This window comes from Pimephales promelas, chromosome 20, assembly GCF_988280905.1.
Source record: "Pimephales promelas chromosome 20, fPimPro1.hap1.1, whole genome shotgun sequence".
Classification (NCBI taxonomy): Eukaryota; Metazoa; Chordata; class Actinopteri; order Cypriniformes; family Leuciscidae; genus Pimephales; species Pimephales promelas.
The window spans coordinates 30,246,624-30,269,043 of record NC_142788.1 but is presented as its reverse complement, the minus strand read 5'-3'; the positions used below and the strand labels follow the sequence as shown (position 1 = coordinate 30,269,043).

General features: G+C 38.8%; 2 protein-coding genes across 3 annotated transcripts in view; one reads left to right on the top strand and one right to left on the bottom strand.

The window, feature by feature from the left end:
• Positions 1–3,630, top strand: part of LOC120471192 (sex comb on midleg-like protein 2) — a 27,006-nt gene extending 23,376 nt beyond the window's left edge. For both annotated transcript variants that reach the window (XM_039660956.2, XM_039660955.2), the window contains exon 15: positions 420–3,630. In XM_039660956.2, coding sequence (XP_039516890.2) covers positions 420–545 — 126 coding nt within the window. In that variant the 3' untranslated portion in view covers positions 546–3,630. The remainder of the gene's footprint in view (positions 1–419) is intronic.
• rai2 (retinoic acid induced 2) lies at positions 3,568–22,389 on the bottom strand. The gene is made up of 2 exons (XM_039660850.2): positions 22,078–22,389; positions 3,568–8,859 (listed from the first exon to the last, which is right to left on the bottom strand). The coding sequence occupies exon 2, from the start codon at positions 8,778–8,780 to the stop codon at positions 7,095–7,097; it is 1,686 nt and encodes a 561-aa protein (XP_039516784.2). The 5' UTR covers positions 8,781–8,859; positions 22,078–22,389; the 3' UTR covers positions 3,568–7,094.
• Positions 22,390–22,420: the final 31 nt, after the last annotated feature.

The window sequence follows — 22,420 nt, the reverse complement described above, 5'->3', positions numbered from 1 at the left end:
AGCCTCAGGCTGAGGGAGATGCAGGCTCACTCCTGTACAGGAGAGGGCGCCGCTCACACACACACCTCTCCGCTGCTGCCGTTAAAGAGCAATGCACAGGAGACGAAGTTCAACACGCTTATTTATAAATCTAATCTGAAGTCATTTCTGCGTATTCGTATGGTTTAATTAGATCGAAGAATGATAATAGTTATATAAAGTTGTTGAGAATCGGATCGTGAGGTGCCAAAAAATTCAATGTAAGTCAATGGGGTCCAATGTTGTTTAGATTCAAAATATCTTCCATCTTGCTCTGCAGAATTAATCAAATCATACAGATCTGTAATGTCATTTTTTTTAAAGGATCAGGTTGTGTCACATAAATCGTGAGCTCTGATTGGCCGCCACTGGTTGTGACATCATCATGTTTCTCTCTGCAGGAGATCGACGGTAAAGCGCTGATGTTACTGCGCAGCGACATGGTGATGAAGTACATGGGTCTGAAACTGGGACCAGCGCTCAAACTCTGCCATCACATCGAGAGACTCAAGCAGGGGAAGCAGTGAAACACACTCACACACACACACACACACACACACACACACGCTGCTACAGAGGGGGCTGATGGGAAATCACTGTGTGCCGCTCGCTCGTCTCTCCATAAACACACACACACACCATCTCTCCTGGACGTTCATGTTCAGCCTGAGGAACACTAGTGCCGCTCTCTGGGAACGAACCTCGAACCTCCTCGTCAGGAACCAACAGGAAGTCAGTTCTTACTTCCTGTGATCTCGTCTCCCCAAAGATGCCGAGGCTTTACGGGACGATTATCTCATCGATAACGGCCGTTTTTTAAGTCTGATTAATCGCTCTACCTCCCTGTGACGTCCTACAAGTTCACAGGTGCCACTGAACACTTTGCAAGTCTTGTTTGTGTGTTTAGTTGGCGTCAAACAAACACGAGATACACACGTCATGTTTCCGCGATCTCACGGTAAAAGGTATGTCATCAAATCCGTGTGATTTTTATTTCTTCCGTCGAACGCAAAAAAAAAGACGTTTTGCAGAATGTTCATGCTGCTCGTTTTCATACAGTCGGTGAGTAAATGATGGCAGAAAGATTGAGGAAACCCTAACAATGTGTCTGTGATCAATGAAAAGGGTTTCCTTCGCAACATATTTGGTCATAAATGAAAGTTAAGAGTGTAAATTCACATAGTTTTCACTCCACACATCTAAACACAATTGTGGAATAACGTTCTCAAAGTAGTAAATCACACCAGTACAATATTCAGGCCTAAATTTAAGATCTATGTGATTAAATTGTATGTATAATTTCCATCCATTTCGACAGTTTTTAAACTTAAAATTTGCATAAGTGTGAAAAATGTATCCAGTTAAAAAGTCTAAAATGTTTCAAATATGTCCGGTTGTGGAATAAGCAATATTCAATTGAGACAACTTGGAGATGTTGATGATGAATATGGTTATTGTGTATTTAAAAATTGTTAATACAGAAATCTGAGCTGTTTTATTAATGTATGACTGACTAAATATACAGATTTATCAGTTTATGTTAAAGCTATGGAGGCTTCTGTCCGCCACTGAATAAAAAATATTAAAAAAATAATTGCGACTTTTTATCTCACAATTGTGAGATATAAAGTCGCAATTGTGAAAAATAGTCACAATTGTGATAAAGTCGCAATTATGAAAAATAAAGTCACAATTGCGAGATATAAAGTCACAATTATGACAAATAAACTCGCAATTGTGAGAAAGTCGCAATTATGAAAAATAAAGTCGCTATTGTGAGATATAGTCGCAATTATGAAAAATAGTCACAATTGCGAGATAGTCACAATTAAGAAAAATAAAGTCGCAATTGTGAGATAAAGTCGCAATTATGAAAAATAAAGTCGCAATTGTGAGATAGCCGCAATTATGAAAAATAAAGTCGCTATTGTGAAATATAAAGTCGCAATTTTGAAAAATAGTCACAATTGTGAGATATAAAGTCGCAATTATGAAAAATAGTCACAATTGTGAGATAAAGTCGCAATTATGAAAAATAAAGTCGCAATTGTGAGATAAAGTCGCAATTATGAAAAATAAAGTCGCAATTGTGAGATAGCTGCAATTATGAAAAATAAAGTCGCTATTGTGAGATATAAAGTCGCAATTTTGAAAAATAGTCACAATTGTGAGATATAAAGTCGCAGTTTTGAAAAATAGTCACAATTGTGAGATATAAAGTCGCAATTTTGAAAAATAGTCACAATTGTGAGATATAAAGTCGCAGTTTTGAAAAATAGTCACAATTGTGAGATATAAAGTCGCAATTATGAAAAATAAAGTCGCAGTTGTGAGATAAAGTCGCAATTATGAAAAATAAAGTCGCAATTGTGAGATATAAAGTCGCAATTATGAAAAAAAGTCGCTATTGTGAGATATAAAGTCGCAATTATGAAAAATAGTCGCAATTGTGAGAGATGTCGCAATTGCAAGAAAAAAAGACAGAATTGAGACTTCATCTCACAATTCTGACTTTATAAATAATATATCTTGAGATTCTGACATCTTTTCTCAGAACTGTGAGATATAAAGTCGAAATTGTGAAAAAAGACTAACTTTTTTCATCAGAATAGTTTATATCTCACAATTCTGACTTTATAACGCAATTATAAAGACTTTATTTATTTCCTTTTTTTATTTCTCATTCTGTGGCAGAAACAAGCTTCCACATAAAGCTGCGCGAGCCAAATGAATGGAAATTGTATATGCGTTTCGAATGCATAAATCTTTAATGTATAGCCCACTACATCAGTGAACTGCATAGATTATAAATGATCGTTCTAGTTCTCCGTCTGCTGTATTTCTCTTCTATCGCTACTTGTTTTCCAGTCCTCCATGTCTCTTTAAAGAAGTGAAGGACGGGAGAATCGTTCAGTGTCACGAGTGTCGACGTGCTCCAGAGCGTTTTGTTTGACTTGGCGTCAGTTTTGTTACAGAAACTGGATGTTTCTCCGAGGCCTTCACGTCGAGCTCTTATCTTGGGGTTGATGTGTGTGTTACGAAGTGTTCGATGTTGAAACCGGACATCTACGCCTGCTGGAGGACAGTACTCAACAGACGCCACATCACTGCTGTAGGTGTCATTGAACTATTTGAAATATCACTAAAATAGTGGGAGTTTGATGTAATGTGAATGCTGGTGTGTTCCAGTCTTTATGTTGATATTTTATCACTTGCATTGATAGATCAGACGGCGTATTATGGGTTTAACCATAAAACTCAGCAACAGGAATGTACATTTTGTAGAGAAGAAATATTTTAAGCTAAACACGTTGTATATGGAGGTGGGAAATGTGACGATACGTCACGGATTGGTTGTTGAATATATCTTGAACTGCCTTCCAGCGCTTTTTACCGGGAGGAAATGTCCATTTTAAAAACTGCCTTGCTTTACTTTGAGACTTCTCAGGTTTTTCCCCATCTTTTGTATCGTAGCATTTCTAGTTAGTTGTGAATGTGATTGTTTAGACTATTCCGTTTCTTTGTTGGACTTTTCATTTTTTTGTAAAAAAAAAAAAAACATCAAATGTATTCGTAACGTCGTGCCATATAGATTAAGCAAATGATTGAATATCAATACTTGTCATAAAATGTTCGAAAACTGAAAAAAACAAAAACAAGCAAGCTTTGCTCTTGATACCAGAGACGTTTTTAATCATGAAATTTTTAAAGCTAATGCATTCGTCACATACACATTTTCAACATTTTAAATGATACAAATAATAAATAAATAATTTAAAACATCACCAGACTCTCTTCTTTTTTTTCATTCAGTTATTTACAAAAGTTGTTCATGGTAAAAAACAAACACAAACAAACACACATTCAATACTTAAAATTTCAGTACTTATAAAAGATTTGGAGGGTCATCTGACACAAATTAATTCACATCATAGAAACAGTCATGATTTATTCATAAACTTCTCGTACTCATGCTGATGGTGATTGTTTTTTTATTTAGTGTAGATCTGGGAAGAGTGAAAATATATCACATGCCGGCCGGGAAATGATTTAAGGCTTTACAGTTAACACACACACACACACACACACACACTTCAGTATAGACAGAGAAAAAACAAGGTCAATTGCACAGCAGCTCGTCAAATGTATAGTATTAATTTAGGGCTGTGCAAAAATTAATTGCGATTAATCGCATCCAAAATAAAAGTCTGTGTTTACATAATATATTTGTGTGTGCTGTATATAATTATTTTGTATATATAAATACCTATGCATGCATGTATATATTTAAGAATTATTTGCGTTTAAATTCTGTATATATATATATATATATATAAATACATAATCTATATTATATAAATATACATATTTTATTTATGAATAACACGTTTTCCTAAATATATACATGCATGTGTGTGTATTTATATATACAAAATAATTATATACAGCACACACAAATATATTATGTAAACACAGACTTTTATTTTGGATGCGATTAATCGCAATTAATTTTTGCACAGCCCTATATTAATTGTATAAAGCAATACTTGAGTGAACTGTGTGAAAATAGAGGAAATCCGCCACTGACGTTCAACATGAAACCGTTTCCTGAACTCTCCAATAAACAAACACGAGTCAGCACATTTCATACTGACATGTCAAAATCAACCCTGGCTCATTATTGTCGTTTATCTTTCCTTTTTTCTATGGACTATTCTGAGGGAGTGTCTCGATCTCATTTCGATGGCCTGAAGGAAAGTCTCATCTGAGCCAATCCATTATATTGCCACTTAAATCTTCATCTGTGACCAAATTAGACTCATCTTGGTTTGGCCGTAGCCCAAGATCAAGATTATTTCGCTGTGGAGATGCTCTTACATCTGACAGATGTTCGTCTGCGTTTAAAAGTTTGCAGTTAATTATTTGAAATGCACACCGTATGTTTGCAACACGTTCGCTTTAGAATAATATATGATTTATTAAGTTCACTCATGTTGGATATTTTGGGTGAATTGTCGAGAGGTCATATTGCACCCCAAAATTATCTGAAATAATCTAAAAATATATATATTTTTTTTTTTGCATTGTGGTATTATTATCTGAAATAATGCATTCAATTTTGCTTAAAGAAATTTTTTTTTTTTTTTGCATTGTGGTATTATTTTCATAAACACCAGGCATTTTCCCATCCAAATTCTCATTATTGTAATGCACAAAATGTCGATATTTAACTTGTAAAGCATTCGTCACAAATAATAATGTCACAATGCAAAAATCTCCAATAAAAAGGTTTATTTCTCTCGATTCTCTCGTTATGACATGCTCATGGGGATAATCTGTCTGATTCAGTATTCAGTTTGTGATCTGGTGTCTGTCAACTGTTTTAATAAGTTGATTTCTAAACTGGCTGGGACGATCAGAAGGTTAATGAGAGGGTGGAAACCTGCGGTGCGACACACACCCTCACGCTATCAATCAAACTCAACACATCACAACCACATGAAAGCTACAATAATACAGATTTTAGTGCCATGAAGCAGCTACCACAATCCATTATTTTTTTTTTATTTGATAAAAGATAAAAAGTTAATGTAGTATGTATGGCACTTGATCTTATCCCTTAGAAAAGAGTGAGAATGAAGCCGGCCCTGATTGTAAATATTACCAACACACACTTTTGAAGAGGGCTTTTGACTGGGACTGAAGGTCGAGGCATCGCCCCATATTCAAATGTTAATTTTTCTATTATTGCGGTAAACTGTATTCCAGTAATGTCACTTGGCTTTAAATTGCTGCATTATCTACAATTAAGAGCAGTTTAAAACAATGGCTGAATAGCCATAATGTTAACCTATTGCTTGTGCAACCTTGCTGACATCACCCAGAAAGACAATAAAAGTCATGAAAGATTACAAAACACGTGGAATAACATACACGGATGAGTCTAGTAACACGGATAAAGACTGAGAAAATGAAGGGATTTCGTTTTAAACTCTTGCGGTTCATTTTAGGCAGTTCACCATCCAAAACACTGTAGGTATGGTCATAAAGAGCGTTAAAATCCGTACACTGTTAAAACTTAAACTCTCCTTGTGTGTGTGTGTTCACACAGCTGGCGAACAATAATCTAAAAAAATGACTTGGAGTTGAACCCACGGCCATAAAAAAAGCATTAATAAGCCATTTCACTCAGATTTGTTGTGTTTAGGGACGAACCCCTGATGATTATTTAGTTTTAATTTGATTGGGGGCGGGTGGGGGGAGCTTTTCTGGCCCCCCAAAGGGAGGATGATGAAAACTACGCTTTGTTGCTACTGACAACCATTTCCTCCAATCATCAGATTTAATGAAACCGAGGTCTGCGCTTTGCCAAGTCATTATGAGGCTGCCATGCTAACTGCTTAGCCCTCCTGTTCTTCAAAGAGGATCCTCCGCTCCAATGCCCCACTGATTAATACAGTGATTAGGGAAGCAAAAGGTCACGGTTCCCCTTCTACAGTTCATTAGGACCAAAAATGGGAAACGTCTTGCACTCCAAGTGTAAACAGCGACGGGAGAACAAGAGTTCGGCATATTAGCAAGAGGAGAATTTGTCAGCGATGTGTTTCTCGCTGACAGCTGGCCAGGTTTCAAAACAGACCTCATGCATATTAATGGCAATGCAGATTAAGTGTGATGAATCATTCATGAGGACGTGTGACCAAAATCAAAATGCATAGGAAGGGAAACGATTCTGCTGATGGCATTAATGCTGCAAATGCTAAAGGATATCAGTAGTAGTGCAGTTTGGCCTGTTCAGATTGCTTCTGCTTTAACTTGGAGCGTTATCCTGTAGACTTGAGCTGAATGCTTTATAATGAATGGCCTAAATGCCAAACGTCAGGCCAGAGGCAGCCTGCATCAGTCTAAATCATACGGACAGCTTGGAAAACAAGCTTTAGGCCTTGTTTCTGCCAGGAATGCATTTAGCATCATCATACCCTGGTTAAATTTCTCAGACCAATTATTTTCACAGTAGCCGTTTCTTTGCCCATGTCCTTGGTTTTCCCGTCTCACTCTGAACGCAAGAGCGTGTGTTATTTTCTGGGTAGAAACGCTGCCAGTCGCTGCTTCTTTATGGGGAGTATATGAATCTCCTGGGAGCTTACTTTCTTCAGTTTGATACCTCTGTTTTTGGAGATCTTTTTGAGCGGGTCACTTGATTCTCCTCGCTGATCCCCTGGGATCCTGGGCAGTGTTGCGAATCCCCCCTGACTTGAGTCACGTTTAATGGAAAAGTTCTTAGTAGAGACGCCTGATAATCCTTTTAGCTTGCTGCAGAATATGGCAGGCATGGCGTCTTTGACCGACACAATGACTTTGGCAGTCTGCGACGTGCTGACGATCTCGATGTTGCCGCTTCCGCTGAGCGCAGAGTTATGTACGGCTTCAGCCATAGCGCTACCATGACCGCTATCCACAACCCACTTGTGCTGTCTGCTGAACTCTAGAGATGCTAACCCACTTAGCAACTTGGTATCTAGCTTCGGCGTGCAATCAACCGGTCGAAGAACCCCAAGAGCCAAAGCCCCACTGCTAACATCGTCCCCAATGTGGCACAAACTCTCCCGCTCTGGCCCGTACGTGCTGCAAGACTTGATGCATGTCTTTCTTATACTAGGTACAGACAAATCAAGGACACTGTCTTGCTGAAACGCTTGGATCCCTTGTGGAATATCAACATGCGTTGACGGTTGAGGCGCCCTTGTGGATAAGTCTAGCACTTCTCCGTCTGTCGCTACAGGGGACGAGCAAGAGGGAAAGGGTTGCTGGACTAGTGCCATTTCCCTGTTGGTTAATGTCAAATGAGGGGAGACGTCACTAGGTGACGTCTGCGTGCTTTTGCTCGACGTACAAGCCGGTTTAGAGGAGTCTACCTCAATCTTTGAGTCCTTGCACATTGAGACCGGGACGGGGATTGGCACTGGGATTGGAAGAGGCACTGGAAGAGGGATCACAACAGGATAGGGCACGAGGAGGGTTGCAGGAGGCACCAGAGAGGCTAGTGGAGAAATGTAGGGGTGTGTAAGAGGCGGAGGAGACAGAAACGCAGAGGCGAGGTCTACTTGCGGGGAAGACGCTTGGTGACAACTGGGCGAAGAGTTCCCTTGGCCAGGGAAGAGGTCCTGCAAGATTGCTGCAAAGTTGGGGTTCTGAAGAAGAGTCATTAGACTAGTATCCAACACTGGATTCGAGCCTTTCTGGTCAATGACTGGAGGTGGTCCGAGAGCAAGGGTAGGGTTCTGGCACAGTATGTTGTTCTGTAGAGGGAGAGGACAAGTTGCTGTTTGTTGAAGTAATTGAGGATTCAAATGTTGGAGGACTTGTTGTTCCAAGACCAGAGGTAGGGATACAGGACCTTGACTGGTCATTAGATATGAAGTTGTCCCTGATTGTCCAACTTGAGAGGCAGCTGGACCAGCAAGGATGGGCAACATCATTGGACTCTCTCCCAAGCAGATTGGTTGAAGCACAGTTGTAGCGACCTTTAGGGCAACGCCATTGGGAGACTCAGCAGCCGGGGTCACCACTGGGGTGGCTTGTATTGTTAGCAGGGGTGATAGGGATCGTTTCGTGATGGTTGGAGAACTGACATTCCATGTCTCGGTTGTAATAATTGGAGTGGCTTCTCCTTCGAGTTTCCCAACTGCATCAGTGTTGGCGGCCTCCTCCTGGGGGTTCGCCATGTCTCCGGCTACAGAATCTTTGTACGGCTCTTCCATTGCGTCTTGATTATGTAAATCTCTTTCAGGTGCTGTAAGTAGCAGATTTCATGGTTTTCGTCAGTTGGAAGGACAAACCCTAGAATCAAATGGGAAAAGTGGATTAGCAGATGGCGGCAAATGTATCGGTAACACTTTACAATAAAGTTAGTTAATGTATTAACTAACATGAACTAAAAATGAGCAATACATTTGTTGCAGTATTTATTCATCTTTGTCAGTGTTGGTTAATAAAAATCCAGCTCTCCATTGTTTGTTCGTGTTACTTCACAGTGCATTAACTAATATAACTTATATTTACTAACTGCACTTTGGAAGGTGTTGCCATTGCCATTATCTTTAAAATCCTCATCAAGCATGTATACTTTTTTTTTTAATCAAGCTTTTGGCATTTAATTAGGTCTGAGAACTGTGAGTGATTGGTTGTATGAGCCGCGTTTCCACCGCAGGAACTTTCCCCAGGAACTAGGAACTTTGGGGTGGTACTCGCTGTGTTTACACCGCAGGAACCAGGGTCTAAATGAAGTTCCTGGTAAAAAATTCCCCCCCCAGAAAGTCCCTGCTAGCGAGATGGTACTTTTTCAGAGTTCAGGAACTTTCGGGGTGGGACTTGTACGCTGAACATGCTGATTGGTTCTTACCACGCTATTCTTTCTGCCCGATGGCGCACGTTCGTTCCATCCACATCTCACGGTCAATGTCCACTGATAACAAACGTCTACTTTTACATCTAGCATTACGAGCTTTCTGAATACGCTTTGGGTGCTCGTCTCTTTTCTGCCGTTTTGTTAATTACCTCGTTAGTTAACCAATCGCACACAAAAGCAGCACTAGGGTTGGGTATCGTTTGAATTTGAACGTAGGGCTGGGCGATATGGCCAAAAAATCATATCTCGATATTTTTTGGTCAAATGGCGATATACAATATATATCTCGGTACTTTCTACGTTTTCTATTTAGATAAAGAAAATCTTTATATATATATATATATATATATATATATATATATTCACATTCGGCCCAATGATATCCTACAAACAATGTTGATATTGAAGGATATGGAAACAAATATAATATAGGCTATGCAATATATTATGTGCAAAAAGCTTTTGTTTTTATATTGACTAAAAGCTAAACTAAAAATGAAAATAAAAACAAAAACAAAAGCACAAACTAATTATATTAGCCTGCATTTGATTACCCCATTATAATCACTTTCACTTTCATTAAAAATATATACTTGTAGGTTTAAAATTCCACATATAGCACATTTATTTTCTCCAACAACAAATATTTTAGCAATGTTTATTTTAGTCAGAATTATTGCGTACTACGTAGTACTATTCACGCGCATGCGCGCGCCGGCGCTCGTTCAAGGAAGCATGAATTTTAGCGGAGATTCACTTGCAGAAGCTCGTCCTCTTCTGACATGGACATATTTGTTGTGAAATGGACATATTTTCTTTACTTTCTAACATTTACAGATGGAGAATATACCTGTGAAATGTAAGTTGAGCACTGAGGGAAAGCACATCTCAAACGCATTAAACAGCGCAAGTATATCTGTTAGTCAGCAACAGTGTCTGTCAGAGCATTTGACAGGGCGGCAAGCTGCCTTAAACTTGTTAACTATATCAAAGTGATTTTGACGCAATTAATATAAGCTTGTGTCATGTTTAGGACAAATTGTACTACGTAGCCTAGCTACTTTCACTGCAGCAGCTCACACTGCAACCTCCGCTATTTTTCAGATGTGCTCATATCAAACTACTGTATCGATATAAACGGTATTGCCTCATTCCATATCGTTTCAAAAAATATAACGATACATCGTACATACTCGATATATCGCCCAGCCCTAATTGAACGATTCTGATTCCGATTCCTTGTTTCGATTTCGGTTCCTAACGATTCTCGATTCCGATTCTTTTAAGAAGCAGGGTCAAAAAAGTTTAGCTAACCTTGCTAACCAACGGTCTTTCTGAAGGAAATACTCCTTTTGTCACAAATTTTGCATTTTGCCGAGATTTCGTTATTTTTAGAAAAGTGAAGCCACACTTTGGACCGCCGACGTAAGCTACTCATGTTCGACTCGCGCGGTTATGCCAACACTTCCGGTAGACGCTTCTTCGTTTCTTCTTCCGCTCGGCGGACTGTGAATATCAAAACTAGGAATCGAAATTTTATCTTTTGAACGATTCCGGGAAAAATGAAAAGTTAGTCCCGGTTCCAATCGATACTCGATTCTCGATACCCAACCCTAAGCAGCACAGCTTGAATCATACAAAACTCAAAACAAACACGCAGGCTGGGAAGAGCCACACGCAGTTCAGAGTCATCTTCCCGCCCCGGACCGGCCCGCGGTGTAAACGCAGTAAACAAGCGGTCTGGGGCAATAAAAAAAATATTTCCTATGAAAAAAGTTCCTGGTAATTGACGTGGAAACGCGGCTTTGGTGTTGTGTTTTGATGTTATTTTATGTTTCTATGTATTTTAGAGTATTATGAGTAAAATTTGACATGGTCCCTTAATAAATAAATAAATAATTTACTATTTATGGACAGCACTTTGGTCAGTTGAGAATATAACATTAGAAAATGTTGAAATTAATACTGTCTAAGATTAATAAATGCTGAAGAATTGTTCATGTTATCTAAGGTGGTTAACTAATGAACCTTATTGTAAAGGGTTACCAATATATCATTGTAAACCACAACAGTCAACATACTGAAGTAATTGTTGGTAAACCTTTTTAATCTATTATATCCTTACCTGTCCTCTACAACCTAATACCCAAAGCTAACAAGGCACTAAAGAGGCATTGTTTCCTTTCCAGCTAAAAGTCCAACCATCTGTTTTTGTCCACAAGAGCTTTAAGCTTTCAGAATGATGTCATGACACGAGAGTGGAATCGCAGACACAAATACAAAATTATGGGAGACACCAGAGGAGAGTTTACAAAGACTGAGAACCTTTCGCACAGACAGATGGCTTTCGCTGGCCTGGTAGTAGAGCAACGAGAGCACGGGGGAGGATTTGATGAAATTACGTTGCAGAGTGCCTGGGTTTATTTGTTTATGAGCCAGCGTTAGTGTGGAGTTTATTACACAAAATGCTGCCAAGACTACGAAGTGAACCTCCTTCTGGCAAACACAGAGAGAGCGAAAGAACGCCAGAGAGACTGAAAGAAGGAAAGAAACAGTACCTTGAAGAAATAAGTAAGGGAAAAGAGATCAAGGGATGCAGAAACGGAGAATCTTTCAAAGAAAATATTTTTGGTCTAGGCTAAGTACCCATTAAGCATTGCAACATTTTTCGAATGCGAACAGGGTGACCTGAACACATGCATCAACACTAAAACCAACTTTTTCACTATCAAAAACATTTCATCAACGTATGATTTCATTGGCACGGTTTCCAAAACTTTATCCACTAGTAAATCGTTAAAAAATATAAATGCAACGCCAATGAAGGCTAAAGGCGGACTCATGCTAGCACACAAGAACAAACGGCCTTATCTGCATTTTTTCAGGCAAGCTGCGAAACAAAAGAAAGCTCCCAACTGATTTAGGACCAACTGTGTCCCAGGGTGGATTTCAGAACCACTTCTGTGAATTTCCTTGGCTAAACAGACAGAAAGAACAGCGGAAAAAGTCAGATAAGGAAGCAGACGACCTCGACACATCTGCTCCTCGCCGATTACTCCGTGACGGTGCTTCTCCACGACCCTAAATCAACCCTCGATTGTTGAGTCCTGCTGTTTGGAAAAACTGATCCAAGATCATCAGACCATGAGACTTCTAAATGTTGTGTCTCAAACTACATTCTCAAGCATATTTTGTGAATGCTCTACATATATGGGATACCTATTATTACAATTAATGCACTTGACCTTCCATGCAAAATAACAGTCTTTGTATATTACACGAGTGTGCGGATGAACATTATACACTTTTGAAAAGTAGTGTCCCAATGTATATGATTAATTCCAAACATTGAGTCAAATTTCAGTGAATGTGGAAGACCAAAATAATACACAAAATAATGTAAAGTTGTCAAAGATACACATCTCTACTGTACAACACACAAGAGCAGTTATTGGTCTTAGACTTTCTAATGTACAATTTGACTCAAAGTTTGCAATAAATTGTATGCATTTATTTGTACAAAAGTGTATAATTGATTTGATCCTCTTCAGACCATGACCGGCCTGCCTTATTAGAAAACGAATTAAAGTTTATGAAAAAATAGCTCTATTAACATTAGTCTTTGTTTCTGTATTCACCATGCCAAAGGCGCTGAGTGACGTAACTTGGCTCAAAACAGTGTGTTTTGTTGAAGTCTTTGGAAAACAAGCACATGCTTCAAATGCTACCCAATTACAGTCTATGAGAGGAACGGCCAAAAACGTGGAAATAAATCCTGAGCTGGGATAAAAGTCGATAAATTACAATCTACCATTGGAAAGCCAACAAGGTGTGTCGCCAAACACTCGGTATGATTTGTGTCTGAGATACTGTGTTCCAGATGGGCTTTCTGTGGGCCAGCGGATTCCGGCAATGTGTGTGTGTGTGTGTGTGTGTGTGTGTGTGTTCTCAGCAGCAGGTGAGATCGGATAGATCTCTACTCTAAACCAGCTAAAAACATTACAGTAACCCAAGAATACAGATAAAAGAGCCACCAAATGCACCATCTGCTGTTGCGGCATCTCAAAGTTCACGCATCAACAAAACCTTGGAAAATTGCTCTCATGTGATTGTAGATTCAGTTTCCTGAGCCGTTCAAGGCAAATCAAGTAAGCCTATGCTGTTGTGGTGCAATAAACAATAAAAATGAGAAAACTATCAAGAAATGTCTGGGTTAAACTTAACCCCAAAATAAAAAATAATCATATTAAGCCATTAATATGCACAAAACATTGTTTTTTAAACATAACCTAGATAAAATATCACAAGCAATGAATATTTTAGGATATATGACAAACTTTATCCGTCAGTCCAATAGCCTGTGGCTGGCAAACGAAAAGGCAGGTGATGATTAACACGGTCTAGACGGGAAGCATCGGATGTTCACGGACACACACAGATCTGCTATGAGCTCCAGGTTAGACTTCAGCGATACTCAAATCAAAATCAAATCCAACTTGGCCATTTACTGACATAACACTTGCTTTAATTATTTTAGTTTACTGAAATCTTACTTAAACTTAAATTACCATATGTATTAGATGTAATAATGATAATATAAAAAACAAAAACATCAGTTTAACTATTTTGGCTTTGTTTAAAGTATCGTAACCGAATCGTAACATGAGTGCCACTAATAAACAAACAAATAAAGTAACATCATCAGTGTTATCAGGCTAATACTTTATATATAAACTTTAAATTTCTGTAATATATATATATATATATAAATATACACACACATACATACATACATACATACAATTTATTATACAGGTGAAACTCGAAAAATTAGAATATGGTGCAAAAGTTCATTTATTTCAGTAATTCAACTTAAAAGCTGAAACTAATAATGTTGATGATTATGGCTTACAGATATGAAAACCATAAATGAAAAGAAAAATGGCTTACAGGTTTTCATATCTGTAAGCCATAATTATCAACATTATAACAAATAAAGGCTTGAAATATCTCACTTTGCATGTAATGAGTCTATATAATATATAGTTTCAGCTTTTAAGTTAAATTACTGAAATAAATGAACTTTTGCACCATATTCTAATCTTTCGAGTTTCACATGAATAATAAATTGTAATATACTGTGTATATATATATATATATACACTTTCTTTAATGTAATATTTATTAAATCAATAGTAAATATGTGTCCATAAATAAATAACCTAAATATTTTTACATATTTGTAAATAAATAACATTTTATATATATATTTTTTTTTTAATATTACAGATAATATTCTCTTGATTGACTCGAAATGGGACACCGTGTAAGACACTGGGATCACTGGTGCTTCGGTTTATGATAACATGGTTTCATCAAGAGGAATCTATCCTGGAGTTCATCTATCAAAGAAAAGACGACAATTCCCGGGCAACTGCAACTGGAAAATGGAACAGATGGAAAAATTTAGCAACAATCTTCTCTTCCATCCGCAGGCCGCTGTTGTCATGCCAACCGCACGGCTAATAAATCAATCTCCAGCGTTTCATGCTGAAGCCGCCGTTTCCCCCAGAAGTGATCCTCGCCATCATCCTGATCTCACACACACACCAGTCGTCTTATCTCAGCGCTGCTGATCTGCTAATGACGTTAGCCGAGTTAGCTTTCCACTAGCTTAACAAGTCTCCTGGCAATAGGAAGCTAGTCTACATCACAGTTAGACATCAAACTATCCGTGCAAATCTGTTTTTCACACCCGATTTCCACGTTCCAATGACAACACTTCAGTTTGAGTGGTCCACCAAAAATGTATTTGCATTTTATGATTTGCATTGCTATGCATCCCCCTATGGTGTTCAGAGTGTTTTTTTGAGTGGTTGCATATAGGGATGCACGATATCTCGGTCACCATATCAGTATCCACCGATATATGTTCATTTTTAATGTTGTCGTTTTCGGCCTGATAAGAAAAATTGGCCGATACGTTAAAGGCCATAAATAATGGATTCAGCTGAGACACTTCAGATGCGCACTGTTTACCATGATGGTTTTTTCTTGCTTAAAATATGAATTATATATTTAAAAGGTTTAAAAAAATTTTTTAAACCTTTTAAACACCATTGGCGCTCATTTAGTATGCAAAGTTTTTTTTACTAAAACTAGTTCAAACTAGAGCCAGACCGATATATCGGCAGACCGATATTAGGCATTTTCCAAACTATCGGTATCGGCAGTTATAATGGCCGATAAATGAATATTTCAAAAATAAAGTAAAAATGGATGTAACACGCTTGAACCATGTGTTGGAGTTGTATAGTTTGTCCACCAGAGGGCACTCTACACCGTTCCTGTTGGCAACACTCGTTGAGTTGGTCACGATACATACATTGCTTGAATAACAATTAAAAGAACATCCCCATCAGTTCTCTTAACTCAAATAAGCATGACAAAATTTGTGACTAATCATCTCCAGTTTAAAAAATAAATAAATAAATAAAATATCGGCCGATATATCGGATTTTAAAACCCAAAAGTATTAAAAATCCTTTATCGGTCGGGCTCTAGTTCAAACACAGTCACCTGGTCAAACTAGTCACTAGCAACTCGGTCAAAGACAGTCTTAATATAGTGGCTTATGTAATGCAACTGGTCTCTGGTGTGTAGATACAACTTGTATCCCTCAATCAAAGCAAGCCAAAGACAAAGGCGGAAAAAAAATCTCCAGTGTCTAATATTTGCATCTAGACCCAGATGCTGCTGGACGTCCTGTTGACGTCTGGTTGAACTGGACCTGCTGGTTCTGCTTCAGGGTCAGCGCTGCACGTGTGGATCTTATCAGTGCATGAATGGTGTGTTTGTGTCCACACGGCCCGGCCCGAGACAGACAGACGCGAGAGGAAGATTACAGAGACCAGAGGCTGGACAAAGGCTCTCACTTCTCTCCACTATAAAAGAATGAAGCCAAGATATCCCACAAATAACTGATAACATCTCACCGGTTACGTCATTCAGGGCCGAGTCTGTGCCGAGCCACAGTACCAACGTTTTAGTTATCATATTTAGGCAACCTTGTCCTGTTTTTGTTTAGTCTAGTTGTGTCACTGAAAACGTTCACATTTTCATCATACTGCATTAGAGCCAGACCGATATATCGGCAGACCGATATTATCGGCCGATATTAGGCATTTTCCAAACTATCGGTATCGGCAGTTATAATTAGGGTTGGGTATCATTTGAATTTGAACGATTCTGATTCCGATTCCGATTTCTTGTTTCGATTCCGGTTCCTAACGATTCTCGATTCCGATTCTTTTAAGAGGCAGGGTCAAAAAAGTTTAGCTAACCTTGCTAACCAACGGTCTTTCTGAAGGAAATACTCCTTCTGTCACAAATACTCCTTTTGTCACAAATTTTGCATTTTGCCGAGATTTCGTTATTTTTAGAAAAGTGAAGCCATACTTTGGACCACTGACGTAAGCTACTAATGTTCGACTCGCGCGGTTATGCCAACACTTCCGGTAGACGCTTCTTCATTGGTGTTGTTCAGCGGTTTCTTCTTCCGCTCGGCGGACTGTGAATATCGAAACTAGGAATCGAAATTTTTACTTTTGAACGATTCCGGGAAAAACGAATAGTTAGTCTCGGTTCCAATCGATACTCGATTCTCGATACCCAACCCTAGTTATAATGGCCGATAAATGAATATTACAAAAATAAAATAAAAATGGACGAAACACGCTTGAAACACGCTTGTCATGAGTGTTGGAGTTGTATAGTTTGTCCACCAGAGGGCACTCTACACCGTCCCTGTTGGCAACACTCGTTGAGTTGGTCACGATACATACATTGCTTGAATAACAATTAAAAGAACATCCGCATCAGTTCTCTTAACTCAAATAAGCATGACAAAATTTGTGACTATCATGTCCAGTTTCAAATAAATAAATAAAATATCGGCCGATATATCAGAATATCGGATTTTAAAACCCCAAAATATTTGTATCGGTATCGGCCTTAAAAACCCTTTATCGGTCGGGCTCTATACTGCATAATGTTTAGATTTAGATAATTATTTTACTCAAAATTATAATTGCAATGATTTATTTTTTACACTTCATTAGAATTATTGCACAAATTGAGATAATGTTGACTCATACGCATGATTTATTTTAAGGTAGTGGTTATCGTCCCATTCGATTACATGGAGAGGGCGGGGTTTATGAACCATACCGCAGCCAGCCACCAGGGGGCGATCAAAATGTTTTAACTTCACTTTAAGACACGTAATCCACACACACGGGCAAACAGTCGTAAAGAGGCGGTACAGATGAAGGTTCGCTTATCTGAAGAGTGACGTCACTTGCGTTGATGTCGATGACCGATAATTGTATAATAAAAAAAGAATTGCTTTTTTCGGCCGATACCGAATATTAGTCTCTAATCTCTTATTTGAATCTTGAATGTTTAAAAAATGTTTAATGTTTAACAAAATGATTGATCTCACTTGAGCACACATAAACTCTGGTCTCAGATCAGTGGGACCCTCCACCAGTGCTGGACAGTGGTGGCAGATGCTATAAATAGGGGCGTTTTAATTAAATATGGGGTAATGTAATCTGTGTGTGGCAGACAGCAGATCGCTCGTCCCTATACATTCGTTATCATTAACAGATAAACGGGCCTCCTGCACGGTAACTCAAGCCTGCTGTTATGACAACAGGGTCAGAGGTCGATAGTAGAATCTATCCAGGAAATAATGAGACAAGACATGAAACGGACATGACAGAATTAAACACATCTGTACTGTATCAGGGGATGCTGGATTAAATATGACAGGAAGTGATGTATGTGGATGATGCTGTACAGTATTTCATACTTAGATTGGCTGATTACATGGGAAAGATGTGACTGAGTGTTTGACAAACACCTACAAGTCCTTAGAAACCATTCTGAAGACCTTAGCAACCACATAGCAACACCCTAGCAACCTCTCAGAGGATTTTAACTCCATAGCAACGTGTTAAAACATTCTGAACACCTTGGCATATCAATGCCCAAGCAACCATTCAGAATACCATAGTAACAATCTAGAGAACCTTAGTAACTTCATAGCAACATGTTTAAAATACTCTGAACAAATTAGCATGGAAATTCCCTAGCAACCATCCAAAACACCCTGGCAACCACTCAGAAGATGACATTAATAACTGCATAGCAAGGCCCTAGCAACATCTAGACATCTTAGCAAATACATATTGATGTTCTAGCAACCACTTAAACACCCTAGCAACCACCTGGACGATCATATTATTTTCATTGCAACAAGCTTAACACTTTGAACACCTTAACAACCACCCAGAAAAAGAGCTTAGCAATGCCTTAGCAACCACTCTGAACACCCTGGCAACCACCAAGAATAAGCCCGTAACAACTGCAGTGCAATGCCCTACCAACCATTCTGACCATATTAGCAACCACCCAGACGCTCATAGCAACATGCTTGAACTCTGAAGAACCCACCCTGAAGAAGAACGTAGCAATTGCATAGCAACCACTCCAAAAACACCCTGGCAACCACCTGGAAGACCGTAACAACCACAGAGCAATGCCCTAGCAACCATTCCAACCCCCTGAAAGACGAATTTGACCTTAGCAACTGCATTAGCAATGTCCTAGCAACCACTATGAACACCCTGGCAACCACCTGGAAGACAACAACCAAGGAGCAATGCCCTAGCAACCATTCCAACCCCCTGAAAGACGAATTTGACCTTAGCAACTGCATTAGTAATGTCCTAGCAACCACTACGAACACCCTGGCAACCACTTGGAAGGGCTTAACAACATCAGAGCAATGCTCACTGTGATGCTGAATACAGAGAGAGATTCATATAGGTAAACTGCGACTGATATTAAAGGAAAAATGAAAATTCAGTCATAATTTACTCTCCCTCAAGTAGTTTCAGAGTTGGACGTATATATTTCTCCTGCTGAACACAAAACAAGATATTTTGAAGAATTCTTTCACTATTCCTTTAAGGACAAAAACACTTCAGAGACATGTATGGGTATTTTTCTCACTATGGATCATACAGGTCTTTTCCTACGAGACTTGCATATAATCATAATAATAATCACAGACACACGTGAAGCTCCGCCTCCTCCTGCATTTAAAGACTCAGGCCAGAAGACAGAGTCTGACGCCGGCGACGGGACATTCCTGCCGAGAGACTCGTCGTGGCTCAAAGCCTAAAATAAGATTAGGACACTCGTCGGGAATTAAACAGATCCTCTGCTCTCTCTTGCAGAGGTTTAGCACATATACAGTAGGACTGGTTGATACAGTCGAAGGAAGTTATGTTTGCCCTTTTGATAATACACATAAAAACAGCTCCATGATTGAGCTACTAGTCAATATGATCAACGCAACCAAAATACAGTGAAAATCTAGTTACATTCATCAAAGAATCGTTTTTTTTTTCACTTAATTAACATACACTATATTAAATCGTTTTAATTGAATGTATTATTTTTAACTGCAGCAATTAAAAAGATCTATATTTGTATCTATTTTTTACTCAAACATTTATAATATATTAATATTATCACGTTTTGGAAACCACAATATTTCAATTTCAATATTCAGAATTTTGCTCTGAATTTTCCATTGCAAATATATTGTGAATATTCAATATATCGCTCAGCCCAAATGCATAAATATGACTTTAAATTGTTTTAAAATTTACAGGAGTGCACAAAAGTGACTAGTGTTCAATGACCCTGCAATTAATAATCAGTCAAAATATGAGGAAAATATGTTATAATTTTAAATATTTTATATTTATAATTTGGTTACAGTATTTATCGGCCAAAATTATTTGGCAAATTATACAGCATGCAACTTATTTTATTTTACTATGCATAGAAAAACAAAGCATACATCGACTACAGCATAATCGGTTATTAATATTTGGTTGATTCTCTCTTGTTTTTGCATATAACAGCCTGGACAAAAATGATGTCGCACAATTTCCCAAATAATATTGTTATCAACTCTTAATCCAAGCACAACTACGCAATATAATTACAGGTTCAAATGTAATACTATTTAAGAGTGAAGATGTCAATTGTCCTAGGCTGGACATCACTTTTCCTCACTAGTGTATACATGCAGCATTTGTATATACATATATCTCACACTAATTGGTTGAAGAGAGCGGCTGTTGACAGGTGTAACGTGTGAATACTGACGGGGTAACGACTCCTGTGAAGGCCAATTTATGAACTCACGATGGTTGGTCTTTCTTTGCATTAGTGAACCTGTGTGCACAAAGGTCAAGAAAACCCAACCTCGCTTTGACCCCCGAAGGTTTCAAGCCTGCAAACGTGCCCGAATGCTTTTAAAAGCGCACGTGTGAGTCCGTGAGAAAGCATTGATTAACTCAATCGACGGAACGCTTCCCAAGGACATAAACAACACCAGAGGTCCACCGTTACCATGGACACCATTATGATGTCACAGCTGCATCAAGAACACAGTTCCGCTTCCATTTGTCATTCTGAAACAACATTACTAGCGCCTAATATCATAATCGTGTCTTTGAAACGGGAGTTTCAGCATTTAATGCTGTCCGGGAAGCTCCACAGTGCTGTTATTATCGATTTGATGCACAGTGTACTTTTATTAGAACTAAATGCGTTTGTAAGATGCCTCTGACACTCAAGAAGTGAGAAAAACACAAAATGAGATTCATTGTCAATACAGCAAAGTGCTTTTCTGTATCTTCAACAGCGCTGCACAAAATGTCAAAACCATTTTAAATCTTCAGATCAAGAGCTTGTACCACAACTATCTAATTATGCCAATATCCCTCACTGGGGAGTTCTTGTGTTCCCCGTACATTTGGAAACATATCTGACCTCACAATCCCCAAGGCATTCGCATTAAAGAAACAGTACACCCAAAATTAAAAATCACATTTACGTGGAAAACTTTGAGAATTATTGCAGGATATAATGTACATTTTTCACACAAAGCTATAGTACGACAATCAGGAGAGATTTAAAATATATATATATTCATTTACTGGTGTTTTTTGGTGCTTTTCGCCTTTGACAGCTCCAGTCCTAATCATCCACACATGACATTCGTCTAATTTTCTGCTTTCGTGTTACACAGAAGAAAGAAAACGCAAGGGGCTTGTAACGAGTAAATAATACAAGTATTTTTATTTTAGGTGAACTGTCCCTTTAAGACCAGCATCATCCCTGTTATTTCAACAACGCAGTCGATCAGGGCGTCATAAACCTTTCAAAGGAATATTTATCCACATTATTTTAGCTTACTACGCGGAATAATTGAGTATAGGAATATACTAACGTCCTTAAGCTGTTCAAAATCCCTTTAAATATCCACGAGAGCTGCGCGAGCACCTGTGCGGGTTTCCAACGGGTGTCATGCGCGTTTCTCTACCCAACGACACCCTACTATTGGATAGACATTATATACGGTGTTATTATATCGCTATATGATCGTATAAAGAGAAGAAAGCAGTACGATCTAATGCCAGTGCACTAAACCCGCCCGTAAGTGAACACTGACACATTTACACACACTCACACACATATGAAATGAGAGAATCAGTCGTTACCTCGGAATGAATATGATGTCGCTCCGGAGTCGCGCGTTATTCCTGTGTTTTCCTCGATTTCTTCCCGGTCATCCGCTCGATCGCTACCATTAGCCACTCGCTGGTTTCCTCTGAAGAGGGCTGTTTGTTCTTCATGAGCCTTTTAAAAAGAGCCGGACGATCTTCTGTGTGTGTCGGTTCACGATGGGGGATTCAGGCCTGTCGCGCGCTTCACCGTAAAGAGCGACGAATGTGTCGGTGACGCGCGTCTGGAGCCGTGGAGCCGCTGGCCGGGATCGTCTCTCTCTCTCTCTCTCTCTCTCTCTCTCACACACACACACACACACACACTCTCTCTGCCACA